The 25478-nt window shown below is 37.7% G+C and overlaps 3 protein-coding genes across 3 annotated transcripts; all 3 read left to right on the top strand.

Moving 5' to 3' along the window:
• The first annotated feature begins 283 nt into the window (after window positions 1–283).
• Window positions 284–4737, top strand: LOC148157567 (uncharacterized). Its single transcript, XM_088008438.1, has 4 exons — window positions 284–367; window positions 1272–1373; window positions 2775–2831; window positions 4580–4737. The coding sequence occupies exons 1-4, from the start codon at window positions 352–354 to the stop codon at window positions 4735–4737; spliced, it is 333 nt and encodes a 110-aa protein (XP_087864564.1). The 5' UTR covers window positions 284–351.
• A 1011-nt stretch (window positions 4738–5748) lies between these two features.
• LOC106909029 (uncharacterized) lies at window positions 5749–11675 on the top strand. Its single transcript, XM_014975323.2, has 4 exons — window positions 5749–5755; window positions 6190–6282; window positions 9295–9390; window positions 9908–11675. The coding sequence occupies exons 1-4, from the start codon at window positions 5749–5751 to the stop codon at window positions 11245–11247; spliced, it is 1536 nt and encodes a 511-aa protein (XP_014830809.2). The 3' UTR covers window positions 11248–11675.
• Window positions 11676–14434: 2759 nt separating this feature from the next.
• LOC148157566 (uncharacterized) lies at window positions 14435–25111 on the top strand. Its single transcript, XM_088008576.1, has 5 exons — window positions 14435–14589; window positions 16546–16590; window positions 16776–16832; window positions 19497–20114; window positions 20460–25111. Exons 2-5 carry the CDS (start codon window positions 16566–16568, stop codon window positions 23210–23212), a joined length of 3453 nt encoding a protein of 1150 aa, XP_087864702.1. The 5' UTR covers window positions 14435–14589; window positions 16546–16565; the 3' UTR covers window positions 23213–25111.
• The last annotated feature ends 367 nt before the right edge of the window (window positions 25112–25478 follow it).

Genomic DNA, 25478 nt, shown 5'->3' with positions numbered 1-25478 from the left:
ATTCTGTAAATAATGATATTATTTTGTAAATAATGATATTATTCTGTAAATAATGATATTATTTTGTAAATAATGATATTATTCTGTAAATAATGATATTATTCTGTAAATAATGATATTATTCTGTAAATAATGATATTATTCTGTAAATAATGACACTAATGAAATGATGCTCTTTATTGTGTGGCCCTGCAGCAACATTAACCGTGAAATGAACTGTCCTGTTACATAATGATAAAAATGTTCTGACCTAAACAGACTTTTGTTGGTCTTCCAGGCCGGCAGCCACAAGCCCCCCCTGGTGTTACTGAGTCTAATAAACCAGACCTCGGCAGCAGCGTTAGAAATATAATGTCATGGTGGCAAGGTGAGATTTCTGATCAGTAATAAAGTGTAAAATAAAATTTAATTGAGGCCCAATGCTGTTGTGATGTTTTACTTTTATTTTCTCAGCCATTTTTTTCCATTGTGTTATTGTATTTGTACAACATTGTTGCAGTTTTAACCTTTTTTTAAAGTACTGTATAAATAAACTTGATGACATCAGTCCAGCCTCATTAACTGAATTAAAGCCACACAGTCGGTTAAAAACCCAACTAGGAGGAAACAGATGAAATGACAACCATAGATTCTGTCCCATCTTTGGTTGGATGCTGCTCAGGTTCCCTCTTTGCCTTTTTGGACCTTTGTAGTTTTGGTAATTGGAAAATTAACGTACTAAATGCTGCTTTGACTGTAGATAGATTTTCTACTGTTTAGATTTTACAAGCCAGATCGACATTTTGCACCTGCAGGCGGTGACCCAGGTGTTGTTTGGTTTGACCTTCGCTCCTCATGTTTAATATTTGATAGGAGTAAAGTGAACATTTAGAGAACAAAACCAAAATGAGGGAAAATGTTGAAATACTAAATGACAGTAGAATCATAAATCACAAACAGGAACTATTAGCTCCTGCAAACAAAGTGATTTGTTTACAGCAAGGATGTCAAACTTCATTTCTCACTCCTGCAGTTTCCCTGTTCCAACACATCTGAGAAAATTACTTCTTCAGCTGCCATCAACTGCTACTATTGAGCAAAACAAGTGTTTCCCTGATTATTAGTTAAATGGGACAGCAACTTGGAAACAGAACATGTGGGGCAGTCAACCCCCTCATGAGGAGAAGGATAAATCTGCTCCACGTTTTACAGAGAACAGCAGAATAACTTCTCTGCTTGCCGTATATAAAAATGTTCCAACACCATCTAAAGATACTTTCATTTTTTTGCAGCCTTTGATAGGAAAGGGCAGCAGCCATCTTGGCTAACCCACAGGACCAACCAGAACCCAGAACCCAGCAGCCATGGAGACGTCGCCAAGGCAACGACGGCAGGTCAGATCCCTCCGTCTGGAAATGCAGTGATGGACTTTATGATGTGAATGTCGTAAAGTAACAAGTGAATAAATCTGCTGTGATTTGGTCCGAAAACCTTCCAGATTGATCCAAAGTTTTTAATGGACCATCAGGAACAAAACGAAGAAAGTAACATGTGACGCTGTGTTTCCATTTAACATAATATTGTGAAAATTGGAATTAAGAATAATTGCTTAATAGAAACACACCAATTAACAACAATAATAAAAAGGTTTTTGCATTAGGATGAAGTGTTTTCTAGCTGTATAATTTGTGCACTTCACAGAATTAACTGGAAACATTTTTCACCCTGTGTGGAAACAGCAGCAACTCACTTATTGCAGCCATTAGCCTCACTGGACATTGTGCAGCCGGATCCTCCAGAGCTCTCACTGCATCACAATTCATGACTGGAAACTGTGCATTTCCTATGAAAATGCAAGAGTGAATGCTGGATGCTCATCCTGAATGCTTTTGGTGAAAATGGCAAAGTGTCTGAGACATGAGCTGTGAAACACAACACATTTTTAATTCTCATTTCTGCCACAGGAGGCAGCTGGTTCCCCCATTTCTATGGGGTGAAAAATTCATAAAAAGCTGAATATTATAAAAAATATGAAGGTTATAAGAGAGGTAGACGACATTAGGAGAGCAAGCTGAATACTGTAAAAGTTGAATGGTGAAAATAGCATAAAGTATGCAGGAGGAGAAGCATCATGACATTTACGGTGTGAACGCCTGCAGCATTCACACTGAGTTGTTTTTATCTTTCCAACATGTTGAATAAAAATGGCTGCCCTGCCGCCCCCCAGGAGGAGGGGCCAGTTTCCTACTGGGGAGGGGCAACAAGCCCAAGTAGCAGCAATAAGACATCTTCTCTGATTGGCTGATTTCGTCTACCTGGTGTCTCACTTTATTTAAGATTTTTATTTTTTGTTACTACAATTTAAAGGTGAAGGGAATAATTATTTTACTTTTCTAATTTAAAACAAAGAACCATGAAATAACTTCACAACAATTATAAGGACAATAAAAACATTTTAAGAAATGAAGAAAGTTTTGCTGAACTTTAACTTTCTAATTAAGCTCCTCTTTGTAACAACTTCAGTTTCATAACAAAACTTTATGGAAGTAAATATAAGTTTGTTCTTTAATCACATTTAGGAAGAACTTTTATCTTAAACTGTTTCTGTTTTGAACACAAAACATTTTAAAGATCAGAAATCCAAACAACCTGCTGATCTTTTCTCACCACCATATTATCACATACATGTTACACAAACGATGGAGTGTATTTATGTTGATTTACTGTGTTTTTAGATGATGTTTCTTCAGTATAATTATAGTTGAGTGACTTCTAGGGCTGTATTTCTACCACAGATCTTGATCTCTGGACCGAGCGGCGCCACAGCAGCCTGAAGTTTATTCGTCCAACCTGTGAGTTAAACCTTCAGTTTCATTTCTATCATTATGACCAGATGCTGCTTCTACTGTTGGACAGTTTTTAAACGCACTGTCATGACAGCATTTAGCTTTCTGACCTACATGCATCGACACTCAGGAGAAAAGTAACATTTAATGTATATTTATAAAAATGAGCCTCCTGCAGCCTGACAGCAGGAGGTTCCTCTGTACTGGACCTCCTGCTGTGACTGGAGCAGAAACCACTTCAGAATTAAATCCACATTTTGTGAATGAATAGCCATAACTCATACATGTATAAATATACCCATAATTTCATTAATATGTCTGGTAATTTGATCAAATATCCAGTCAGGAGTTGTTTTTGAAATGATGGATGTTGAGTTTAGTGAAATTTGAAGATGATTTCTGCTTTTGTTCAAACGTCTGAAAAAATAAAATCTGTTCAGACGCAACAGATCAGATTCCTGACAGCAAGTTTGTTTTATTCAAGCCTGAGGAGGAACTTCAGTTATATGACTGAAAACAAATTAGTTTTATATTTTATTTGTGGAATAAAACAAAGTTTTTATGGTAAAGGAAACTGAAAAAATGATCAAATGAATCAGTTTATTTTTCCGTTTATAACAATGATTTCATCATTTTTACTATTTGATTTTAGGCCGAAGTACAAAATGAAGTTTTAAAAAATCACAGAAAAACATTTTTTTTTAAATGCACTGAGAAACATTGAGAGTCTTTATGAACAAATTCTTAATAAATTTTCTTTTGAAAAGCGACGGTTTAGTGGCGGCATGAAGAAACAAACTGCTTAGAGATTTAAACATGATAGATATGAAACTGAATAAAATCAGTTCCATAACAAAACAGAAGACGGAGTCAAGAATATGAAACAATATCCAAGACCAAAAATGAAAACCTGAGGAGACGGTCGGCTAAAGGCAACATGGACATAAACACACAGCATTTCAGAAGTTTGGAGTTAATAAAAGCATAAATGTCCTTTACCAAGTCAGGACATTGTTTTATTTTTTTAAGTCAGTAAGTTGTTAAAAAGACTTTAAGATCCAGCTGAGAGAAGCTTGTCCTGCTAACAGAGACGTTTTTCTTTCCAATGTAAAATCCTGATCAGATCTGATCCTGATTGTTTTAACGTTGTTCCTTCGATTAAAAGTCAAAGTTCTGACATCTGATTGGTCACAAAGGTAAAATCTATTCTGTTCTGTTACAATCAAATCTCCCTGGATCCAGGTGTGAAGGATTAAACCAGCACAAAACGGGTCAGCCAGGTAAAATGATTCATATTTACTGAATACAGAGAAAAATCTTTGGGTCACATTTCTCAGAACATCTGACAGCAAAACTCCTGAGGTGATCAGAGATCATCGGTTTTTATCCAGAGACCAAATCATCACATATTAACGTTTCCCTACAATCTGTTCAGCTTTTCCCTCTTTAGCTGCAGGAGAACGACCTGCTGCCCTGAGCTGAGGTACAAAACGAACCTCCATCCAGACTCACAGACATCTCTGTCCTCTCACTAACAGTTATTTATATTAAAACATGAAAGGGTTAAATGTCAAAACCAAAACCTGAATCTAAACATAATTATTCATAACGGGACCAGTCGAGGTTTTGGGAACGTCCCAGTTTGGCTGTTTCCACTCCAGTGAACTGGAATCATCCTGTAACTGTTGAACTTTCTGAATGAAGTTGGTGAATCGCCCCAGTTGTACTGCAGTCAGTGTGATTCTGGTCTTTAGTCTCCGAGCAGCAGCAGGAACCAGCTGGTGTCCTGGAGACCCAGAAACCAGAACCAAGCAGCAGCCAGAGAGCCGAGAGCGAAGGTCAGATTAACTATAATTATAAAGTTTATAAAATCAGCAACACGTCTGAATCTGTTACTCTATGTTTGGACTGATGTTAGACTTGTTTCTGCTGTAATTATCTTTATATTCACTGGAGGTCAGTCTAGTTAATGATTCTAACAAACTTATTATAAATACCAACCATCTGCTGAACTGAATCATGATCACAGCTCTTCAGTTCTGCCATTATAGAAAACAGCTTTAAAACACATTTAGTTCATTTTATTCACATTAAATAATAACTTTTATTAGATTATTTTGAAATTGAGCAGAAATCTGAGTTATAATGATTTAATCCAAATAATATCCTTTGTTTTTTGTTGAAAAGCTTCAGAAACTTTATTATCACGTTACCCTTAAATTAAAATGCAGTCTAACTTCTCTCCTGGCAGATGAAGCCCACCTGTACAACGTCGTATCCGAATTTGGTAAGATTTTATTTATTTGTAATGAAAATATAGCAATGCTGCTCCATATGTAGATATCTCCAAATGATGAAACATATTTAGTTTGTTTGTTAAAACCGTATTTCTCTGGTTAAAACTTGCTGTGTTTTTATCGTAGATGATGTCGGACCTGAGCGGCGCCGCAGCAGCCTGGACCCCCGACGTTCCAGCTGTGAGCTGAATGTTTGGCCCATTTCTAGTTTGCTTCAAATGTCGCATTAACCAAATGTTTTAATGATTGATCACATTTTTAAATGGTGCAAATATCTGTAAACATTTTTACATGAAATTAAAACAATAAGATAAAAACATGGCAGAGTCTCTGCTCTGCTTGCTTCACTGGATCAAAACTCATCACGGTTCTGGTTCTGCAGCCTTTGAGATGAAGAAGCAGCAGCCGGCCCAGTTATCGCCCCGGTTACCGCCCCGGTTACCGCCCCGGTTACCGCCTAAGCCGAACCGCCGGTCAGAACCAGCAGAGGGAGTTAAAACCATCATTTCCATGTTGGAAGGTGAGATTCCTAAAGGTCAAAGGTCATGTAGATCTGAATATTCATAAACTTGAACTCTGCTCCACCATATTTGCCTCTTCAGGTTTCAATTTACTTTCAAATCATCATGATTGGTCAGTAAAGATGCTGCTGATGGACACAAGGATGAAGATAATTCATGCTGGACTTTTGATGAAGACGTAAAAATAGAAAATAAATAGAATGAGGGACAAATTAATGCAGCACATGATGATGATGCTGTAAATAATGGAGATGCCAGGAGTTATTAGTCCAACTGTAATAATTCATCTGGATTCTTGGTTATTCTCTGTGAATAAAAGTAGGAATTTTTATTCTACAATTCATCAAAATACCAGAGGAAACATGCAGGAAGCTGCAGCAGCTGTAAGTGTTTGGTTACTGTAATGCAGTTTAAATAATTTTACATCATTTACTGAAAACAGAGCAGTTAGTTTTTAAATAGAAAGAAACATCCATCTTCTGCTTTTTTCTACAAACATTTTCTGTGGTTAAAATGTGGAGGGAAAATAAACTTGTCGTCCTGCAGCCCCTCAGCTGCCGCCGGTCCAGGATCCTGTCCGCCAGAACAACAAACCCAAACCGGTCATCAACCTGAAACCCTTCATGTCCAAGTGGACAGGTCAGACTTTTGGATTGTCTGTTGAAAAGTGTCCAGAGATTATAGAAGATATAAGAGGATAAAACATTTTGATTCAGTCAAAAGTTCCTAAATACGTCAGTTTGGTCCAAACCCTGAAGAGAAGTTATTGTTATTGTTGTTATTGTTGTTGTTATTGTTGTTGTTGTTGTTGTTGTTGTTGATGTGAGAACCAGATCCATCACTGCTGCACCTTCTAGTCCATATTTGGTTCTGGACTAATATTTGTTTTTGCTTTAAAGCTCTTGCTTCTCCACTGGTTCCTCAGAATTGAAGCTTCCTGTAATTCTTTGTCCTTCGTTGGTTCTGTGGTCAGTTTCCACGTCATGGTGTCCAGACACCTTTTTCAGAAAACAGTGAAACTCAGGTTCAGGACTAGATGAGCAAAACCTGCTTCCAGAAGGTCTGCTGGGAGGAAACTGCCTGGTTATAGATAAAATACTAATTGTTTTGTTATAGTTCATCAGTTTTAAGGAAAATTTAACTGTTTTTCAGTTGATAAAGAAGCTTCAGGTTAAAACAGAGTGAGGCTCGTTTTCATTGTAGCCTGTGGTAAATTACAGCTTCAGGAAATAAATTTATAGGAAGAGTTTGGTCAAAAATCACTGATAGGTTGAATTAAATCCCAAACTATAAACCACACACACACACACACACACACACACACCTGGAAATATCTAAGCCTAACCCTAGCAGCCAATAAGATCCTATAAGAGTCGTCATAAACCTGATTTCATAAAGTTTCTCCACCAGTCAAACTGTTTTCTAAATGAAATGTGATCTCTGTGTCTCATTTGGTCCAAAGATGCTGGGAATCAGATTCCTGGAAACCAAAAATGTTGTATTAACATCAACAGGAGGCATCAAGATGATCAGGAACCAGAATTTGAATCATTGTTTGGCTTATGTAACATTAATAAATGTAATCAGTAACATAGGATTAATTAAATTAACAAATTAAAATTCTTTAGATTAACTGGGAACCAGCTCCAGCATCTCTGGAGTAAAAACCAACTTGGTCTTTTAAATGAATGAGTTCAAACCACCAGCAGAAGAAACTTCACAGAATCATCACTGACAGACTTTTAATTAAATCTAAGAATTTATTAACAAATAGTCCAATTTTACAGCTCAATTATTCCACAAACAACCTCTTTCTTTAACTAGTGCCATGATAAGATAAAAGTAAAATACTGAATAATAAAATAGGAATCAAATCAGATTAATCACCAAACTGACAAAATGAAATAGAATATTAAAAAATAACTTCAAAATTAACTAATTAAAACAAGAAAACAAATGAAAATGAGGTTTGGAGAACAATAATGCAGCACAGTAATGTTGTAGACCAGAGACTCAGACCGGCTCTCAGCAGAACCTCTGGTACTTTGGGTTCACTGCCACAGCAGAACCTCTGCAGGTTCAGCATCAACAGTTTCACGTCTCCATGGAAACAGGATCCACAGACCTCTTTCTAGAAATGGTGATTTTTTTTCAGCGGTTTTGAAACAAATCATCTTCCTGGTTAGAAGAATAAGGTTCAGAGTTCTGGTGTCTGGGTTGGAGGTCGGCTCCAGAGACTCGGGTATCGGTTCATATCAGGGATCGGTTCATATCAGGGATCGGTTCATATCAGGAATCGGTTCATATCAGGGATCGATTCATATCAGGGATCGGTTCATATCAGGGATCGGTTCATATCAGGGATCGGTTCATGTCAGGGATCGGTTCATGTCAGGGATCGGTTCATGTCAGGGATCGGTTCATATCAGGGATCGGTTCTGATCAGGGATCGGTTCATATCAGGAATTGGTTCTGATCAGGGATCGGTTCATGTCAGGGATCGGTTCATATCAGGGATCGGTTCATGTCAGGGATCGGTTCATATCAGGAATTGGTTCTGATCAGGGATCGGTTCATGTCAGGGATCGGTTCATATCAGGGATCGGTTCATATCAGGGATCGGTTCATGTCAGGAATCGGTTCATGTCAGGGATCGGTTCATGTCAGGGATCGGTTCATATCAGGGATCGGTTCATATCAGGGATCGGTTCATGTCAGGGATCGGTTCATGTCAGGGATCGGTTCATGTCAGGGATCGGTTCATATCAGGGATCGGTTCTGATCAGGGATCGGTTCATATCAGGAATTGGTTCTGATCAGGGATCGGTTCATGTCAGGGATCGGTTCATATCAGGGATCGGTTCATGTCAGGGATCGGTTCATATCAGGAAATGGTTCTGATCAGGGATCGGTTCATGTCAGGGATCGGTTCATATCAGGGATCGGTTCATATCAGGGATCGGTTCATGTCAGGAATCGGTTCATGTCAGGGATCGGTTCATGTCAGGGATCGGTTCATATCAGGGATCGGTTCATATCAGGGATCGGTTCATGTCAGGAATCGGTTCATGTCAGGGATCGGTTCATGTCAGGGATCGGTTCATATCAGGAATCGGTTCATATCAGGAATTGGTTCTGATCAGGGATCGGTTCTGATCAGCTCTGAGTCGTTCTAATCCAGGAGGCAGGCAGGTAGTTCGTCTGCAACACAATGAAAGCTTAGGACGGATCAGTTTGAGGATAAAAGTGGATCCAACATGATCTCAGCACCAGAAGCCTCTGGTGTTCCTTCATGGCTTTCGGTCAAGTGTTGGTGGTTCTGGTTGCCTTGTGGTTCTGGTCACCTCAGGTGTTTGAAGCTCCAGACAACCTCCACCCTGTGTCCACTGATAATAAGATGGATTGTGGATTCCAGTCCTCTGAAGTCCAGGATCGTTGAGGCAGATACACCAACATGATGCTCAGCAGCTGCTGAGTTAAACATGGCAGCAGATAAACTAAACTAAATACATCTGTGCAGCTGTTCATGTTTATGAATAAAGTTGATAAACGGTCCAGTGATGCCATGCAATGTTCTGTGTATGATCTGAATGAAAACCTGATAAAAAGCCTGTTGCAGCGCCACCTGAAGGTTATTTTGTGATCCTGCAGTCCCTCAGCAGCAGCAGACGGTCCTGGACTCTTTCAGGGAGACGGAGGAGAGGGAACCAATCAGCAGCCAGAAAACCGTCCTGTCAACATGGGAAGGTACGAGTCTTATAAACTATAAGCTGTTAATCCTGTTTCTATTTATCCAGGTCTTAGCATTAATACCATCCATAAACTGAGCAGGATCTAATAACTCTGACTCTTTTTGCTCAGTCACTGTTTCTCCTCACTGGTCAAACTGGTTTCAGTTCTTTAAATTCTAGCAGGAAAACAAAGTTTATGAAACTGTTAAAGGGAAGTTGGTTGATCTGCTGGACATATTGACGTCTTTCAGAAGAATAATATTAACATCATTACATGCATTCAGCAGATACACATATCCATATGCACAAACGTTCATAGAGAATGTATGGATGATGACTGATGATGTCATTGTGTCCATACCTGCCTGCATCTGTTCATTTTAAAACGGTTGTTGTTCATTAGCACTGGGTCATTTTCTCTCCCTCTGGGTTTAAAACTAGACGTCTAGTTAAAGTATCAGTCAGTTTCAGTTTTGCTTCAGCTTCCCTGTGTGATTCTATGACTTGTCCTTTTTCATGTATTTTTCCCACAGGTGTTAAAGAAAATCCAAATAAAATCAGAATAGTTCTGATCGGGAAGACCGGCAGTGGAAAGAGTTCAGCAGGAAACACCATCCTGGGAAGAGAAGAGTTCGAAGCAAAACCGAGTCAAAGATCCGTTACAAAGCGATGTGTGAAGGAAAAGACTGAAATAGACGGACGGTCAGTTTCTGTGGTCGACACACCTGGACTGTTTGACAGCAGTTTGAGTCTGAAACAGATTCAGGATGAGCTGGTGGGCTGTGTCACTCTGGTGGCTCCTGGTCCGCATGTCTTCCTGCTGGTTGTTCAGATCGGCAGATTCACACCAGAGGAGAAGGAAACGGTAGAAATGATCAGGAAAACCTTTGGGAAGAATTCAGAGAAGTTCACCATCGTTCTTTTAACCGGAGGAGATTCACTGAAGAAAAATGGCCTCACTGCTGAAGATTATATTGAAAAGGAAAGTGAGGATTCCTTCAGGAAGCTGATCGCTGACTGTGGAGGGAGATACCATGTGTTCAATAATTCTGACGTAGAAAATCGATCTCAGGTCAGAGAGCTGATCAGAAAGATCGACGACATGGTGAAGGAAAATGGAGGAAGTTTCTACACCAACGAGATGCTGCAGGCGGCTGAAGCTGCTATACAGAAAGAAATGCAGAACATTGGAAACCAGAGAGAAGAAGAAATAAACAAGAAGGTCAAAGAGCTGGAGAGAAACCATGAAGCAGAAAAAGAGGCGATGAAAAGAAAACTGGAAGAAGAAATTAACCAGCAGAGAAAAATACTGCAGCAAATGGAGGAAGAGATCAGCAGAGAAACTGAGCTGAGAAAGAAAGAACCAAAATATATGGAGAAAAAAGAGAAGTGGAGGAAAATTCAGGAAGAAAAGGAAAAGATACTGTTGATGGAGGAGCTGGCAGTTTTAGAGGAAAAGATGGAATCAGGAGTAAAAGGTGAAGCTGCTGATGAATCACTGGAGATAAAAAGAAAAGAACTGGAAGAGAAATTAAGGCTGATGGAGGAGAAACGACAAGAAGAGAAAGAAAAGAGACGTGAGGAAGAAAAACAGAGACAGCAGAGGGAGGAGATGAGAATCAATAACCTCATAGAAAAATATGAAGAGGAGAAAGAAAAATATGGAACAATGGTTAAAGAGAAAACATCAAAAGAACTGCAGGAAAATGAGATCAAACAACTGGAGGAGAAACACAAGAAAGAGATGGAAGAGATGAGAAAGAGACTGGAGGAAGGAGTCAGAAAACAGGCCGAGATCAAAGGGATGGTCAAAGTTTTCAACCCCTACATGCCAATAATTAAACACTTTGACAAGACATGCAAAACACAGTAATGATTCATCCTGACGAACAGTCAAACGTTACCAGTATGTGATAAAACAGTAAAGAAATGAGAGAAGACATGAAATCTCACTAGAACTCTGACAGTTGGTCTGATTAGTTTCTCACTATTTTAAAATAAATATTCATTATTTTCAGAAAACAATGCAGACGTGAATCTTTATGACGGTGTGATCAGACGGTTCTGGGCGGGTTCACCAGATGTTCTGATTCTTCAAGCTGAGACGTTTCCTGCTGCCTTCAACCTGCTGATCAATAAAACTAACAGCATCAAAACCTTTGGTAAAACTTTACATGAAGGGCTGAGACATGATGCTGTCATTATCATGAAGGAGTCTTCATGAACAGTTCTGACTCTTGGCATTTGGTAAATAATGACACTTTTAATGTAAAGTTGAACTAAAAGTTGTATTGAAAATCTATTAATGGTGTGAAAACTCCGTCATGTCATGTCAGATTTATGATCAGCCCTTCAATAAAATGCTACCAAAGCTTGTTGTTCCAGGTCTTTGTTAAAATCGATCAAATTTTATTTGTACAGCACATTTCAGCAGCAAGGCCTTTCAAGGTGCTTTACATCATTAAAATAAAAACAGGATGTGACAGTGAATAAACAGAGAATCATTTAGTGCATCATGAATGACTGATACACTAAACAGTTTATTATTTCATAGCTGCTTATAACCGTCAAAATGTTAAAAATGTAAATGATTCAGAAACTAAATAAATTTTTCTTGTAGATAAAATAATATTGAAGCATTAAAAAGTTCAAAAACAATCACACATATTGCACTACTTATAGAAATGAAGCTTCTATTATGAGGTTAATTTTTCAAATGTTGAAAAGATTATGAAAAATGTTGATGTGAAATGAATATTTTTATTTTCTTAAAGCCGTTATGATGTGGATATTCTGACTGCAGGACGTTGAGCTAAGAGACTCCAGATTAGTTTATAATTCAGTCCTCAGAGAAAAACTGAAGGTGGCAAAACACTGAACTATAATCTATAATCAATGAGTCAGAGCAAAACATGAGACTGACATTATCCCTATAAGGAACTGTACTTATTCTTTTTTTATTTTTGAAAAAGTGTGTTATTCTGTACTGTAAAATAAAAATAAAATGGTGTTTTGTGTTTTCATTTCCTTCACTAAATATTTATCAAAATATTTTCTTTTTTCAAATATGTAACATGTGAAATCCAAACAAACACATTTGCTGGACTGAGGAGAAAAATAACTTTATGCACTGAAAGGTTGCAGACCTTTAGTTTTATAGATGTGGAGATCAGAACCTCCTTAGAACGAATCGGCTACATACGGCAGAGATGGGACTCAATTCAAGAAACACTGAGTTAACTGGAGGGTCTGTGAATAATTTATTGCAATTAATCTCATGTTGATTTAAAACTATCAACAAAAAGGAAATCCAGTTCAAAACCCAGAAAATTGGAAAATTACTGACTAAATAGACATAGAAGTTCAGCAACATATTTATATTTTATCATTTGTTCTTCAGGTAAAGCTATTCAGCTTCCCAGACTAGACATGGAGTTTCTTTAGACACTGACATCACTGTCCACAGTCCAGATGTTTAGCATCAAGATGCTATTTTAGGCTTGAATAGCTTCTCTAACAGGCTAACTCCTTTTAGCACAACCTGAACACAACATTAGTTTTCTTTTCCAGCATCCAATCAGATCAGTTTAAAACCAGAAATAAAAACCCAGAGGGCCGAGAGAAATGGCTTCATCATCCATCGATGCTTTTAGAGGATGTTGCTCATGCATCAGATTTACCAGAAACACAATACAAAGTTTCTGGCTTGAGACCTTTATATGTAAAAACAAACAAAAAAAAGCAACTGATTGCATTAAAGGTTGTGTAGTTAATCAAAATTGACACATTGAAGTCCCAGCCCTTATGTATTGCAAATAGCTTAAGGGGAGTTGTAGAAATAAGTTTGGTTGTAATTCAAGTTACTGCACATAATGTTGGTTATCCACAGAAATGTTTAAAACTGTTTCACACCATAGAGGGAGTGAAACATTAAGGGATGAGTTATGGAGTCCAGTTGCACAAAATGACTTCCTGTGTTGCTCTGTAGTACATTTAGATGGAATCACTTTTCTCCTGAAGGAGTTTCTGTGTTTGACCAGCATATCATGGATGAGAGACTTTGTCCAAGATGGCATGCAGCCTGTACAGCATCCTCCTGTCTCACAGTGCCATCAGAGTCCAGCTTCACTCCCAGATCACTGATCTCACAGTTTTTTGGGTCTGTTGGCATCTGCTACCTTAAACCTGCAGCCCCAACAGGAAACAGCAAAGAGTAAAAATCCTGGGCATAATCCAGCAGATGCTAAAGCATCTCAGAGGACAGACACAGCTCTGGTCCTTCCTGTAGAGAGCCGGTTATGTTTGGGTCACTGGTGTCTTGTTCCTCCTCAGATCTACAACCAGCTCCTTCATCTTCTCCACTTTGAGCTGCAGATGGTTCTGCTGACACCATGTGGAGAGGTTGGTAGAGTTGGTAGAGTTGGTAAAGCTGGTAAAGTTGGTAGAGTTGGTAGAGTTGGTAAAGTTGGTAGACTTGGTAGAGTTGGTAGAGTTGGTAGAGTTGGTAAAGTTGGTAGAGTTGGTAGAGTTGGTAGACTTGGTAGAGTTGGTAAAGTTGGTAGAGTTGGTAGAGTTGGTAGAGTTGGTAAAGTTGGTAGAGTTGGTAGAGTTGGAGTTGGTAGAGTTGGTAGAGTTGGTAGAGTTGGTAAAGTTGGTAGAGTTGGTAAAGTTGGTAGAGTTGGTAGAGTTGGTAGAGTTGGTAAAGCTGTCCACAGCAGCAGTCATTTCATCACCTCTGCTGATGCCTCCAGAGGTACAAAATGCTCAGGCGTCTATTTACAGGACAGACTTGTTTTTCTCTTGGTCTCCAGCAGGTGGAGCTGTGGCATCACATGTCTGTGTATCATTTAGTGAAATCTTTGTTTCTTTGTCAGATTTATAAATATATGAACGATAAACAGAACAGTGGTGAGATTCATAAATGTTTACTCTGTTTGAAGTAACTTTACCTCCCTGTTGCTGATTATTATGTTCCTACTTTTGTGTTTCCTGTTTTCGTCTTCAGAAAGCCACGACCCTCCCCCACCAGTTTATTTCCCTCATTTTCAAACTCTTTCTCTTTCACTCTCTGTGGCGCAGCAGGAAACAGAGCTCACACTGCAGATGAATTAAATTAAATCGTAGTTTTGTGTTGATTAAATTAGCTCTGTTGAATTCATTGTAATACTCAGATAGATATTGAACTAAAATGATTTAGACATCAATTCAAGCGCAGGTAAGTCTCTCTTTTTCAGATTACTTTTTTTTTCTGATTTGCTTTTTGCACTTTAAGGCGCACTAACCTGAAGAAATTAATCGAGATGAAGAATCACAATTATTTAACAGAAATTATGTCTCCATGGAAAATATAATTCATACTAACGCAGAAGTTGCTGAAAATATTCGGGGAGTAACAAACATGAAGTGTTTTATTTTTCACATGCAGTAAAAGCCTCTCTGTGCTACGGAGATTCTTTCCTTTATTTCACACTTCTGAGCTGAATTAGCAATAAATCCTTAATTTATGGTGATGTGATCGAACAGAACAAGAAAACTTATGACGAGTGTCACGGTTCAGGAAACACTGAAGGCTTTTTCATTGTTCAGCAAAGGTGTGGCCTGAGTTTTCAGCAGTTTCTCACACAAAATGTGCGTTGCACTATGTCTGCTGATTTATTGCAGAAATATCACTTACTCTTTACTGGGATGTTTTTTATTTAATAGTTTGATTTTTCCTCCAGGTTCAGATGTTTTATTGCTATTTCTTCTCAAGAATCTGTGAAGACAAAAACTGATGCTGAATTTCTCTTGCAGATCCTCCCCCCTCCCCCAATTATCAAAAATACAAATTTCCCATCAGTTTTCATGCTGATAAATCCTCAAATATAACAAACATTTGATTCATTCAGAAAACATGTTGGCAACACACAATTATAGCAGGTATAAATATAGTTGGTTTTAAATAAGAAAGAGATAAACTAAACTAAAACAATTTAATGCAACTTTGATAAACAAAAGTCTGCAAACTAAATTCTTTTTTTAACTGTACCAAAGACACACAACCCTCCATTAAATCTCCTCAGCTGTGAAGCAGAAATGCATCTAAAAGTTGAGGACCTCTGAGTGATGATACAATGTTATGAAATGTTATGACTGATAAATAACATGAAGCATGAATGTATGAAAAACTAAATGGAGTGGAACTAAAACTGAATTTACTTGAACACTTTGAGCAACATATCACATTGAAATGGAACTGAATTGTTATTTAGTTTATCAGTGTTACATATGTTTTTTCTTTGTTATTGCTGTCACTAATTCATGTAAATATGTGACTTAAGCAACTATTACAAAAACAAAAATTATCATTAATTGTGCTGACTATCACCAGATTCTTCTTGTATCCTATGACTATTATTATTATTATTATTATTATTATTATTATTATTATTATTATTATTATTATTTTGTTCCTTCATATGTATTTAAAAAGTTTTAAAAATAATCCAAAGTTTCCCATATGTCCCAAGGCCCCAGAATGAAGTAAAGATCACACACACACACACACACACACACACACACACACACACACACACGCACACACACACACACACACACACACACACACACACACACACACACACACACACACATACATATATTTATTTTTTTTATTAATTTCTGTAGTCTGACCCTAAATGGGGGTTTGGAGTTTGTATCCACAATGTAGTGTTTGTTGGATAAATGGGCCTTCGAGGTCATAAAACCTCATAAAACAAAACCTCTTTTTATTGTATTAATGGTAATCTATATTTTCCCTTTTTATGCTCATCCAGATTTTTTATGTTTCTGGTCTTGTTTCTTTTTTACACAGGTAAAATAGCCTGATTCCAGTAAAGAGCATCTGCCTCTGTTCATGTTGACACAATGATAAACACGCTGACAATATTAAATTATCATATCGATTCAGCTGTAACAGAGATTTGTAATTAGTATTTTAATTTTTACTAAACAGCTTAACATCAATCATTATGTCTGTAAATATAAATATTTATATAGATTTTTCTTTTATATTTGCTAATTGTTTGAAATTTACAAAACTTTAGAGATTCACAGCACAATAATGCAAATAATTTATAATAGCAAAAAAGTTGTAAAGTAAATTAAAATGTATATATTTTTTTTCTTACAGATGATTTAAACCTGTGCAAAATGGCATCTGCAGGCAGTCAATCTGGTAAGACTTTATCAGTACAATGCAAACACCATATAGTTGCACTACAACTTTAAAAACACCATAAAAAGTCCAAAAGTCCAAACTAACTAGTTAGTTTGGATTAGTTTGGACTTGTTGTGGTGTTTTTAAATGTTTTTTGCTTCAATGGAAATAACTTCCTGAACTTTGCTGTATTCTTATTGTAGGAGCTGATGTCAAACCTCTGCATCGCAGCAGCAGCCCGGATTCCATACGACCAGACTGTGAGTTCAAAGATTAGTCTCCTAGAACTGATTTTAGGAGCCTATACTGTAAAACCTGTTTCTGTCACTGGTGACTTACTTATGTTTTCCTTTTTCGTAACTTGCTGGGTTTGAATAGTGTGAATGAATGAATGAACTGAGTGGACAGATGAAGCTATGAGTTCCAAGTTCTCACCAAAAAAACATATTAAAACTATTTTTGTGCCAAAATAATAGTGATAAAAGAGCGATGTATTTCTGTAGTCACCTTCTACTGCTGCTGGTGGTGCATTGCATTGTGGGATATTTTTCTGGCTCACATCCACAGAAGGAATGCTTTGATGCATCCTTGATCAAATGGGTGGAGCAAGAACACATCTGGTACATTCCTGCCTTGTTACGTACTTAGAATTGGAACAGTACTTGCACCGCAGTCAAAGATGTTTCAGAAGTTCACGAGAACACAAGCACAGAGAAGAACATGTACTGAGAAACAGCCAAAGACTTTTATCGCACAGCGGACAGAAAGGAATTCTCTGGACTTCTCTGCTGTGGTTTGAATGGTCGTGTTTTGCCAGGGTTCTCCATGTAGCCGGTGTTGAAGCAAACTCCAATTCAGCTGTTGAATGAGACTCGCAGTGTCATGGACAAGGGCTCATTTATCCCTCACATCTGTGACAAATCCAAAGGATTTGTGAGTAAACTAAAGCATAGACATGAATAGGCCATTGTTGTTATACGTCACAACGTCCGCCATATTGAATGTGATAGATCTTACTTAACATTCTACCAAGTATTTTAGGTTAATGCTTGTCATTAACACATTTTCTCTCATGCAGGATTATATTTGGGAATCAAAGAAAGCATTAAAGACAATGTTTCTAACATTTGATGTGATTATTTAAGTGTTTTGGGTACTTTCTGAATGAAGAGCACAATGTTTATATTTGATACAAGAGTTGACAAAGATTTGATATGTATATTTTTAAAGAAAAGTCATATTTTAAATCTACCTATTTGTCAGGTTCAAACAATCTACAATATTCAAACATTCAGGTATAAAGGAGAAAGACAAGAGAGTTTTAGATGTACTTGCAAGGAGAACGGACAGAGACGTACTTCAGTTACAATCTGAGCCGCTCTAAAGCACGTTCTGCTGTACCCTCTCTTTTTATTTCCTTAGGGCGGTCCTTAGTTACATAGCTTATTCTGACATCTTGAGTTAATTACATAGCGTTACTGTTTCTTCTGTTGCTTTATCTTGAGTCACAGTCTTGTTGCACCTCCAAGCTGAGTAGTGCAGAGTCCAGTTTCTATTTGTTTCCTCCTGTAGCTGCAATGCAGGACCTGATGAACAACGGTGATATACAGCACCATTAAATCAACTTCACACATCAAAAACGTAAACATAAGATAAAATACTAAACATTTCTTCTAACACTATTGTAATATTGTTATTAAAACTGACTATATAGATGGGTTAGAAAAACAGTAATTATAAGGTACCAGAATAAAAATAATGATGAAAAATGTTTTTACTTCCTAATCCATGTTGGGGATTAGGACGTAACCAACTGTGAAAATAAGAAGTCATGTTTTTTTTATTTTATTTTTTTATCGACACACCAAAATCAGATGGCTGAAGATGGCCTGTAACTGGCTGGATGATGGGGAGTTATCCTGGTAGGCACAGGCTAAAGACACGGTTAAAATACAAACTACCTAACTGTGAACAGAAAATTCATCCCTGATTCTTTCACATTCATAAAAAGCCATTTTCAGCATGTTGGGCTCTGACTCGTAGCATCTTTATAGCTAAATACCGACATGGAGAAGCTGAGCTGGAAACAGACTGAAGAACAGCTCCAGCTCTGATCCTGACTGATCTTTCCTCACTAAATCCTCTGGTTTTTAATGCTCTTCCCCTGTAACACTCAAAACCTCAGCAGAGAGTCTGAACAGAGACTAAGTCTGAATGCAAAGAGAAGTTTTGAGTGTAATTACAGGTTTTGAGAAGAAAGACATGAAGTCCTGCTTTGAAAATGAACATGTAAGCAAAAGTATTAAGTTTTGAGAGCAAAAAACATAAAATCCTGCTTTCAGACTGAACATGTGTGCTCCTGGATTATGACAGAAAAACTTTCCCCATACACAAGCCTGAAATGAGTTTTCTTATTTTGGTAAAATATTATTTAAATTGTCAAGTTCAGAGGGGAATTATTTTCTCAGACTGAGATATTCTGTATTTTTGTTTTTAATCTGGATTAATACTCCTTGACAGTCCACCTGTGCTGGAACAAATCTAACATCTTATTTAATCGTCCTAATATATTTTATTTACTAAATTCTGCTTTTGATGTTAAACTTTTCCTGATTTGTCCCAATTTTATTGCTATGGGTAAACATGGGTTTTAAAATAAAGTAGCTTTTATTTGTCCTGTTTTTTGGAGGTACCACCATAATGTAATGGGACCAGGAGTCAGTATCTTAAGGTTTGATTAATTTCCACTGTAGGCTAGAATGGAAGAAAAACACATGAAATGTTGAAAAGTGTCATAATGTTGATGCTTATTTGGTTTTGTTCATCTGTGGTCCACATATGATCAGTTACTAACACTGCAGTCATGAAAACTCTTAGCGATGATTTAAGTATTACCTATTCTTTATTCTTTCTGTTTTTGTCAGTCTCAGAGCTCCGTATTGTTCTGCTGGGGAACAGCTGGTCAGAGAGGAGATCGCTGGGGAACTTCATCCTGAAAGAAGCAAAGATAAGCAGTGAGAAAGCACCAGGCCAGTGTGAGAAATTCAGCAGAGAGTTTGAGGATAAGTCAGTAACCATCATCAGCACCCCAGACCTCCTGCGTTCCAGCCTGTCTGAAGACGAACTCAGTGATCATGTGGAAAGCTGTGTGAGCCTCTCTGATCCTGGACCTCATGTGTTCCTGCTGGTTCTGCAGCCTGAGGATTTCAGTGAAGAACAGAAATGGAGACTCTGCAAGTTCCTGACACGTCTGAGTGATCGATCATTTGATCATTCAATGGTTCTGATTTGCACATCCAGAGAGAAGAGAGACGATGATTCACCTGACCTACTCTTAAAGGAGATGGTTGTTAAATGTCAGTACAGACACTTGCAGGTGAAGAATATTAATCATACTGAGCTGCTGACACGGTTAGGTCAAATTGTGAGAGAAAACAATGGATGTCTGAGCTGTGATGTGTTCAAGGATGGAGCACAAAAACTAAGTGAAGATTTAAGAAAGGAGGGAGTCCATCTGATTTCTAGTCCTACAACAGAGAACGGTAAGTAATGGAGACTCAGTAGTTTTTTCAGAAGTTACAGAGAAAATAATTTAGCAAAATCCTTTAAAGCTCCCCGCTTGTGCATTTTCCAGGCACATAGTGCCCTATGTTGCAGTTCCACTGAATGGTGTGCAGGCAAAACATGCTAACATTTTGATCAAGTCAAACTAATAAAAAAAAAAAAAATCATAAAAATAGAAAAAACAACTGGGATGTTTTTTTGGTATGCATACATTTTTCCCTCACAGATGTTTTGAGAGTAAAAAACAAAGCATGGTACAAAGTTCAATATTTAAAGTTTTTATTTAGTTTGCATGAGTTAAATATACATGTTATTTTTTTCAGATGGATTCAGGATTGTGATGTTTGGAAAAAGTGAGGACAAGAAGAAATCCCTCTGCGACGCCATCTTGAATAAAAAGCACATAAAGTTTTTTAAACTTAACCCCTTCAAGCACAGTGAGTTGGCTCATGGGATATGGAGAGGAAAACCAGTGAAAGTTGTAAAATCTCCTGACATCTTCAGACTCACAGTCGAAACTTTAGTAGAAGAAATACAGAGTTGTGTGACGCTTTGCCTTCCTGGACCAAATGTTCTGCTGCTGTTGGTAAAACCTACAGATTTTACTGAGAAGGACAGGAAAACACTGAAGCTTGTCTTGAGTTTGTTTAATCAAAATGCTTTCAAACATGCCATGGTTGTATTAACTCACAATGAAGAAATGAATCCCTCTGCTAATGGACTTCTGGAAGAATGTGGTGGAAAACACTACATTATGTTTAACGAAGATCAAGAAACATTAATGCAGAAGATCAAGAATGTTGTGGATATAAATAGAGAAACATTTCTCACATTCTCAGAAAAGACCAGCAGATGCCAAGAAAACCAAATGAAACCTTCACTGAACCTGGTTCTGTTTGGTCCCAGTGACCCACTGAAGGCGTCAGCAGCCAAGGCCATTCTAGGTCATGAGGATCTTCCTTCACAGCGTGTCAGAAAGCAGGGAGAGGTGTTTGGACGTCAGGTTTCTCTGGTGGAGCTGCCTGCCTTGGGTGGAAAAGCTCAGCAGGAAGTGATGGAGGAATCCTTCAGGTGTGTCTCCCTCTGTGACCCTGAGGGTGTCCACGCCTTCATCCTGGTCCTACCTGTGGGTCCCCTCACTGATGAAGACAAGGGAGAGTTACACACCATCCAGGACACATTCAGCTCCAGAGTCAATGACTTCACCATCATCCTCTTCACCACAGAGTTAGATCCTAAACACCCAGCTGTGAGTAACTTTATAAAGGAGAACAAGGACATCCAGGATCTCATTCAGAGCTGTAGAGGAAGATATTTAGTTCTGAACATCAGAGACGGACAGCAGATCAAAAACCTGATAGAGATGGTGGAACATCAGAGTTTTTTTAAGTCCAAAGACTATACAAAGGATATGTTCACCAGAGCTCAGATGGAGAGGGTTATAGGACAGGAAAGGTTTAATGCTGAGCTTAAAACTGAACTGCAGAAGATCAAGAAGAAGAATAAAATGGGAAACGAGCCTGGAGAGTTTAGTAAGGAATGTCTCAGGATGGTGCTAATTGGGAAAACTGGCAGTGGAAAGAGCGCAACAGGAAACACCATATTGGGTAAAGAGTATTTTAAATCTAAAGCCAGTGGAAAGTCGGTCACCAAGTTTTGTGAGAAAGCAAAGGGAGAAGTTGATGGTCGGCCTGTTGTTGTTGTCGACACGCCTGGTTTGTTTGATACGACTTTGTCCAACAATGAAGTGGGACAGGAACTGGTGAACTGCATCAGTATGTTGGCTCCTGGACCCCATGTGATCCTGCTGGTCCTGCAGATCGGACGGTTCACTGACGAGGAAAAACAAACTGTTGATCTGATCAAGAAATACTTTGGCAAGAATTCACAAAATTTCATCATCATTACGTTCACCAGAGAGGATGATTTAAAGGGGGAAAGTTTTGAGAGTTACATCGAAAACGACTGTGATGACTTTGTCAAAAAACTGATCCATGACTGTGGGGGAAGATGCCATGTGTTTAACAATAATAACCCACAGGATCGCTCCCAGGTTAGGGAGCTGCTGAGGAAGGTTGACTCAGTGGTCACTGAAAACGGTGGAGGGTGTTACAACAACGACATGTTCCAGGAAGCTGAGTCAGCAATAAAGATGGAGGTGGAGAGAATCCTGAAACAGAAGGAAGAAGAGATGCAGAAAAAGAAAGAAGAGCTGGAACAAAAACATCAGGAAAAAATACAAGCAATGGAAAAGAAGATGGAAGAGCAAAGAGCAGAAATGGAAACAGAGAGAAAACTGAGAGAAAAACAACTTAAAGATATGGAAGAAAATATAGATAAAGAGAGAGAACAGAGAAAGAAAGAACAAGAAATGAGAGAAGAAGAGGACAATATGAGAAAGAGGCAAGAGGAACATAAACAAAAGGAGTGGGAAGAAAAACTTGCAGATCTTGAGAAGAAAATAAAATCAGAAGAAGAGAAAAAGGAAAGTACTGATCAAGAGCTGAAGAAGAGCAAAACAGAAATCCAAAAAGAGCGGGAAAACTGGGAGAGGGAAAGAAATGAATGGTGGGAAAAACGACATCAAGAAAACGAAGAGAGACGTCGGCAGGAACAAGAAAAACTCAGAAAACGTCAAGAGGAATATGAGCTTGAAAGAGAAAAGGATCGGATAAAAAGTAAAGAAGAAGATCGCATCAGAAAGGAACAAGAAGAGAGAGAGAGAAAAGAATTAGAGGAAACTTATGAGAAAAAACTGGAAGCCATAAAAACCAAATATGAAGAAGAAGCCAGAAAAAAGGCTGAAGAATTCAACGAGTTCAGGCAGAAATACACCAAGGATTTTACATCTCTGGTGGAAAAACACATGGAGGAATTACTGGAACTGAAACAGAAGCATAGAAGACAAATGGAAGAGGCAGAAAACAGTCACAGTAAACAATACAACCTGTTAGGGGAGCTGTCTCAGCTCAAAGAGAAAACGCTCAAAGCAAAAATAGAAGATTTGAGAAGAAAGCATGACAGAGAAGTAGAAGATCTGAAAAAGAATTACCAAACGACCTGCGTCATCCTCTGATTCTAATCAATCAATCAAATTTTATTTGTACAGCACATTTCAGCAGCAAGGCATTTCAAAGTGCTTTACATCATTAAACACAAAAACACAAAGTCATGCAACATAGAATCAACAATCAAAAAAAGCATCTGACAAAAGAAAGGGGGGACTCCAATCTACACCCCTTTACAAACAGCGGGGGGACTGATGACTGAACTCTGATTAACCACATCAAAACTAAAGTCCATCAGTCTCTCTAAAAGGACAAGAGCCACTGATGTGCAGGTGAACATGTTGAGGTCCCAGTGCTCATGTTTATTCCACATGCAGATGTTTTCAACCAAGTTCCCTTAGAAGAGATTAAAGTCTGTGGCATCACTGATCCTCCACTTATACAAAGCAAACTCCACGTTTATGTTTTTGGTGGTAGAACGTAAAAGTAATTTTTCTTGTTTGCATCCAAAATACCCAGTTTTAAAGTCAAATTGGGTCTAAACTGGTTCAGATCATCTTTGGTAAACTGGAATTACTTAGTGTCATTTGATACTTTCAAATTTTGATGAGCAAAAATCAATTATGGGTTTCCTCAAGTATCGATAGATGTATCTATTAACATCCATCTGATCCTCAGTAGTACTACAACATTTTCTACCATTACGTTGTGTGCTGATGAAACACAACAGTAACACTTTATTTGATGGAGTGTATAACACTGACATGACACTGTACTAAACATGATATAACACCTGTTAGGAACATAAAGACTACTTTATGTTCCTAACAGGTGTTATATCATGTTTAGTACAGTGTCATGTTAGTCTCATGCACAACCCATCAAATAAAGTGTTACCAACACAACATTATATATTTTTTCACCATATAACCAGTCGACTTCCCTCACTGATCAGCGTCTCCATATGACTGAGTGGTTGGGTTAGAATTTCCTCTAACTTCATACAGAAAAGGCAGAAACCATTGTTCCTCAGTATCAATAGTCAACTGGACTCACTGGAGCTGAAGATCATGTGAGGTGACTGGGTGTCACTTTGGACACGGATTTAGATTTTGACAATCACAGAAAACGTGTTGCTAAATTGAACTGACCATTATCTAATTTTTTTGCAGAATAAAATGTTGCTTGTTGAAACAGGGCACAGGAAGCCTGGAGCATGTCTTTATTTTCAGTAGTTTAGACTGTTGATGCAGTACAAATCCACCAGACCCCTGCAGCTCATCAAAAAGACTCTTCAAGAAGCATTTAGTTTCTTTTCTCTCCGACTCTGGAACAAACTCCCTGAAAACCTGAGATGCTTAGAAACTGTTGCTTCCTTTAAATCAAATCTAAAACATGTTTGTTTACACCAGCTAATTAACAGTTGACTCAATAACAAAATCTGAGATTTAAAATATAAATTTTTTTTAATTAGTTTCTTTTTATGCAAAGTGTTTCAAAGTCATTTTGTATTTTTTTTATTGTTTTTCTTTTACTTTGTGTACAACTGTTTGTATTGTCCAGTGAATAACTGATGTTATATAAATACAATTATTATAGGAAACTTGAAAAAATCTGTTTAAAAACCACATTTCAAATCTTCAAGCTCATTTGAATTTGATGGATGTTTAGAAAGAACTAATGTCACATTCAGATGTTTCAGCTTAAGAAAGTTAAATAATTGTAATGACTATAGAAAGTGTAACATCTAGTTCTTATAAAAAATATATTAAGATTAGAATTTCAGATAATTAACAAATACAGTGTTTAAAGACTAATTTAGTTCTTTTGGTCATTTTCTTTAATGCTTTTCTTTTTTATTTGCAGCCTATACCTTTTGTTTTATTTTAAACTGTTAAAGTGAGTTTATATAAATAATGATGTCTTTGTGGAATATGAGAAAAATAAAATTCATTTATCCATTGAAATGAGAATGTTCATATGTTAATGATGATTAATATTGAATGTTTTCTGTTTCATAGATATCCTCAGAGTGAAACCAACTTCTGTGCATTTATTTATATGAATACCTTCAGTTTAGCCCTAAAGCCTGGAGACGCATCGTGCTACCTGGTGATGTTATGTCACCTGTTCGAGCTGACTGACACACATTTGAAAAGTTCAGGGTTTGGTTGTCCAGATATTTGAGGTGAAAATGTCCAAGTGCAGTTTGTTTCCAATGGAGAAGAAATGAATAATAATTTGTGTGTCTGTGTGGTGAGATGCAGGGGGAACCAGTACAGATCATCAGCCTCCTACCAGACCAGTATGGAGTGAGTTTCAGGTTCTCCTGGT

The sequence above is a fragment of the Poecilia mexicana genome, unplaced genomic scaffold (genome assembly GCF_051168715.1).
Source record: "Poecilia mexicana isolate PSO_F unplaced genomic scaffold, ASM5116871v1 scaffold_9, whole genome shotgun sequence".
Lineage (NCBI taxonomy): Eukaryota > Metazoa > Chordata > Actinopteri > Cyprinodontiformes > Poeciliidae > Poecilia > Poecilia mexicana.
The sequence above is the reverse complement of the archived record's forward strand: the minus strand, read 5'-3'. Positions and strand labels throughout refer to the sequence as shown.

Bases quoted from the DNA above. Each gene is read 5' to 3' on its own strand.
- LOC148157566 (XM_088008576.1), top strand. From the start codon at position 16,566: ATGGCATCTGCAGGCAGTCAATCTG. The intron at 16,591-16,775 runs GTAAGACTTTAT...TTCTTATTGTAG, and splicing joins ATCTGCAGGCAGTCAATCTG to GAGCTGATGTCAAACCTCTG. The intron at 16,833-19,496 runs GTGAGTTCAAAG...TGTTTTTGTCAG, and splicing joins GGATTCCATACGACCAGACT to TCTCAGAGCTCCGTATTGTT.
- LOC106909029 (XM_014975323.2), top strand. The intron at 6,283-9,294 runs GTCAGACTTTTG...GTGATCCTGCAG, and splicing joins CTTCATGTCCAAGTGGACAG to TCCCTCAGCAGCAGCAGACG. The intron at 9,391-9,907 runs GTACGAGTCTTA...TTTTTCCCACAG, and splicing joins CGTCCTGTCAACATGGGAAG to GTGTTAAAGAAAATCCAAAT.
- LOC148157567 (XM_088008438.1), top strand. The intron at 1,374-2,774 runs GTCAGATCCCTC...TTTCTACCACAG, and splicing joins CGCCAAGGCAACGACGGCAG to ATCTTGATCTCTGGACCGAG. The intron at 2,832-4,579 runs GTGAGTTAAACC...TCTGGTCTTTAG, and splicing joins GAAGTTTATTCGTCCAACCT to TCTCCGAGCAGCAGCAGGAA.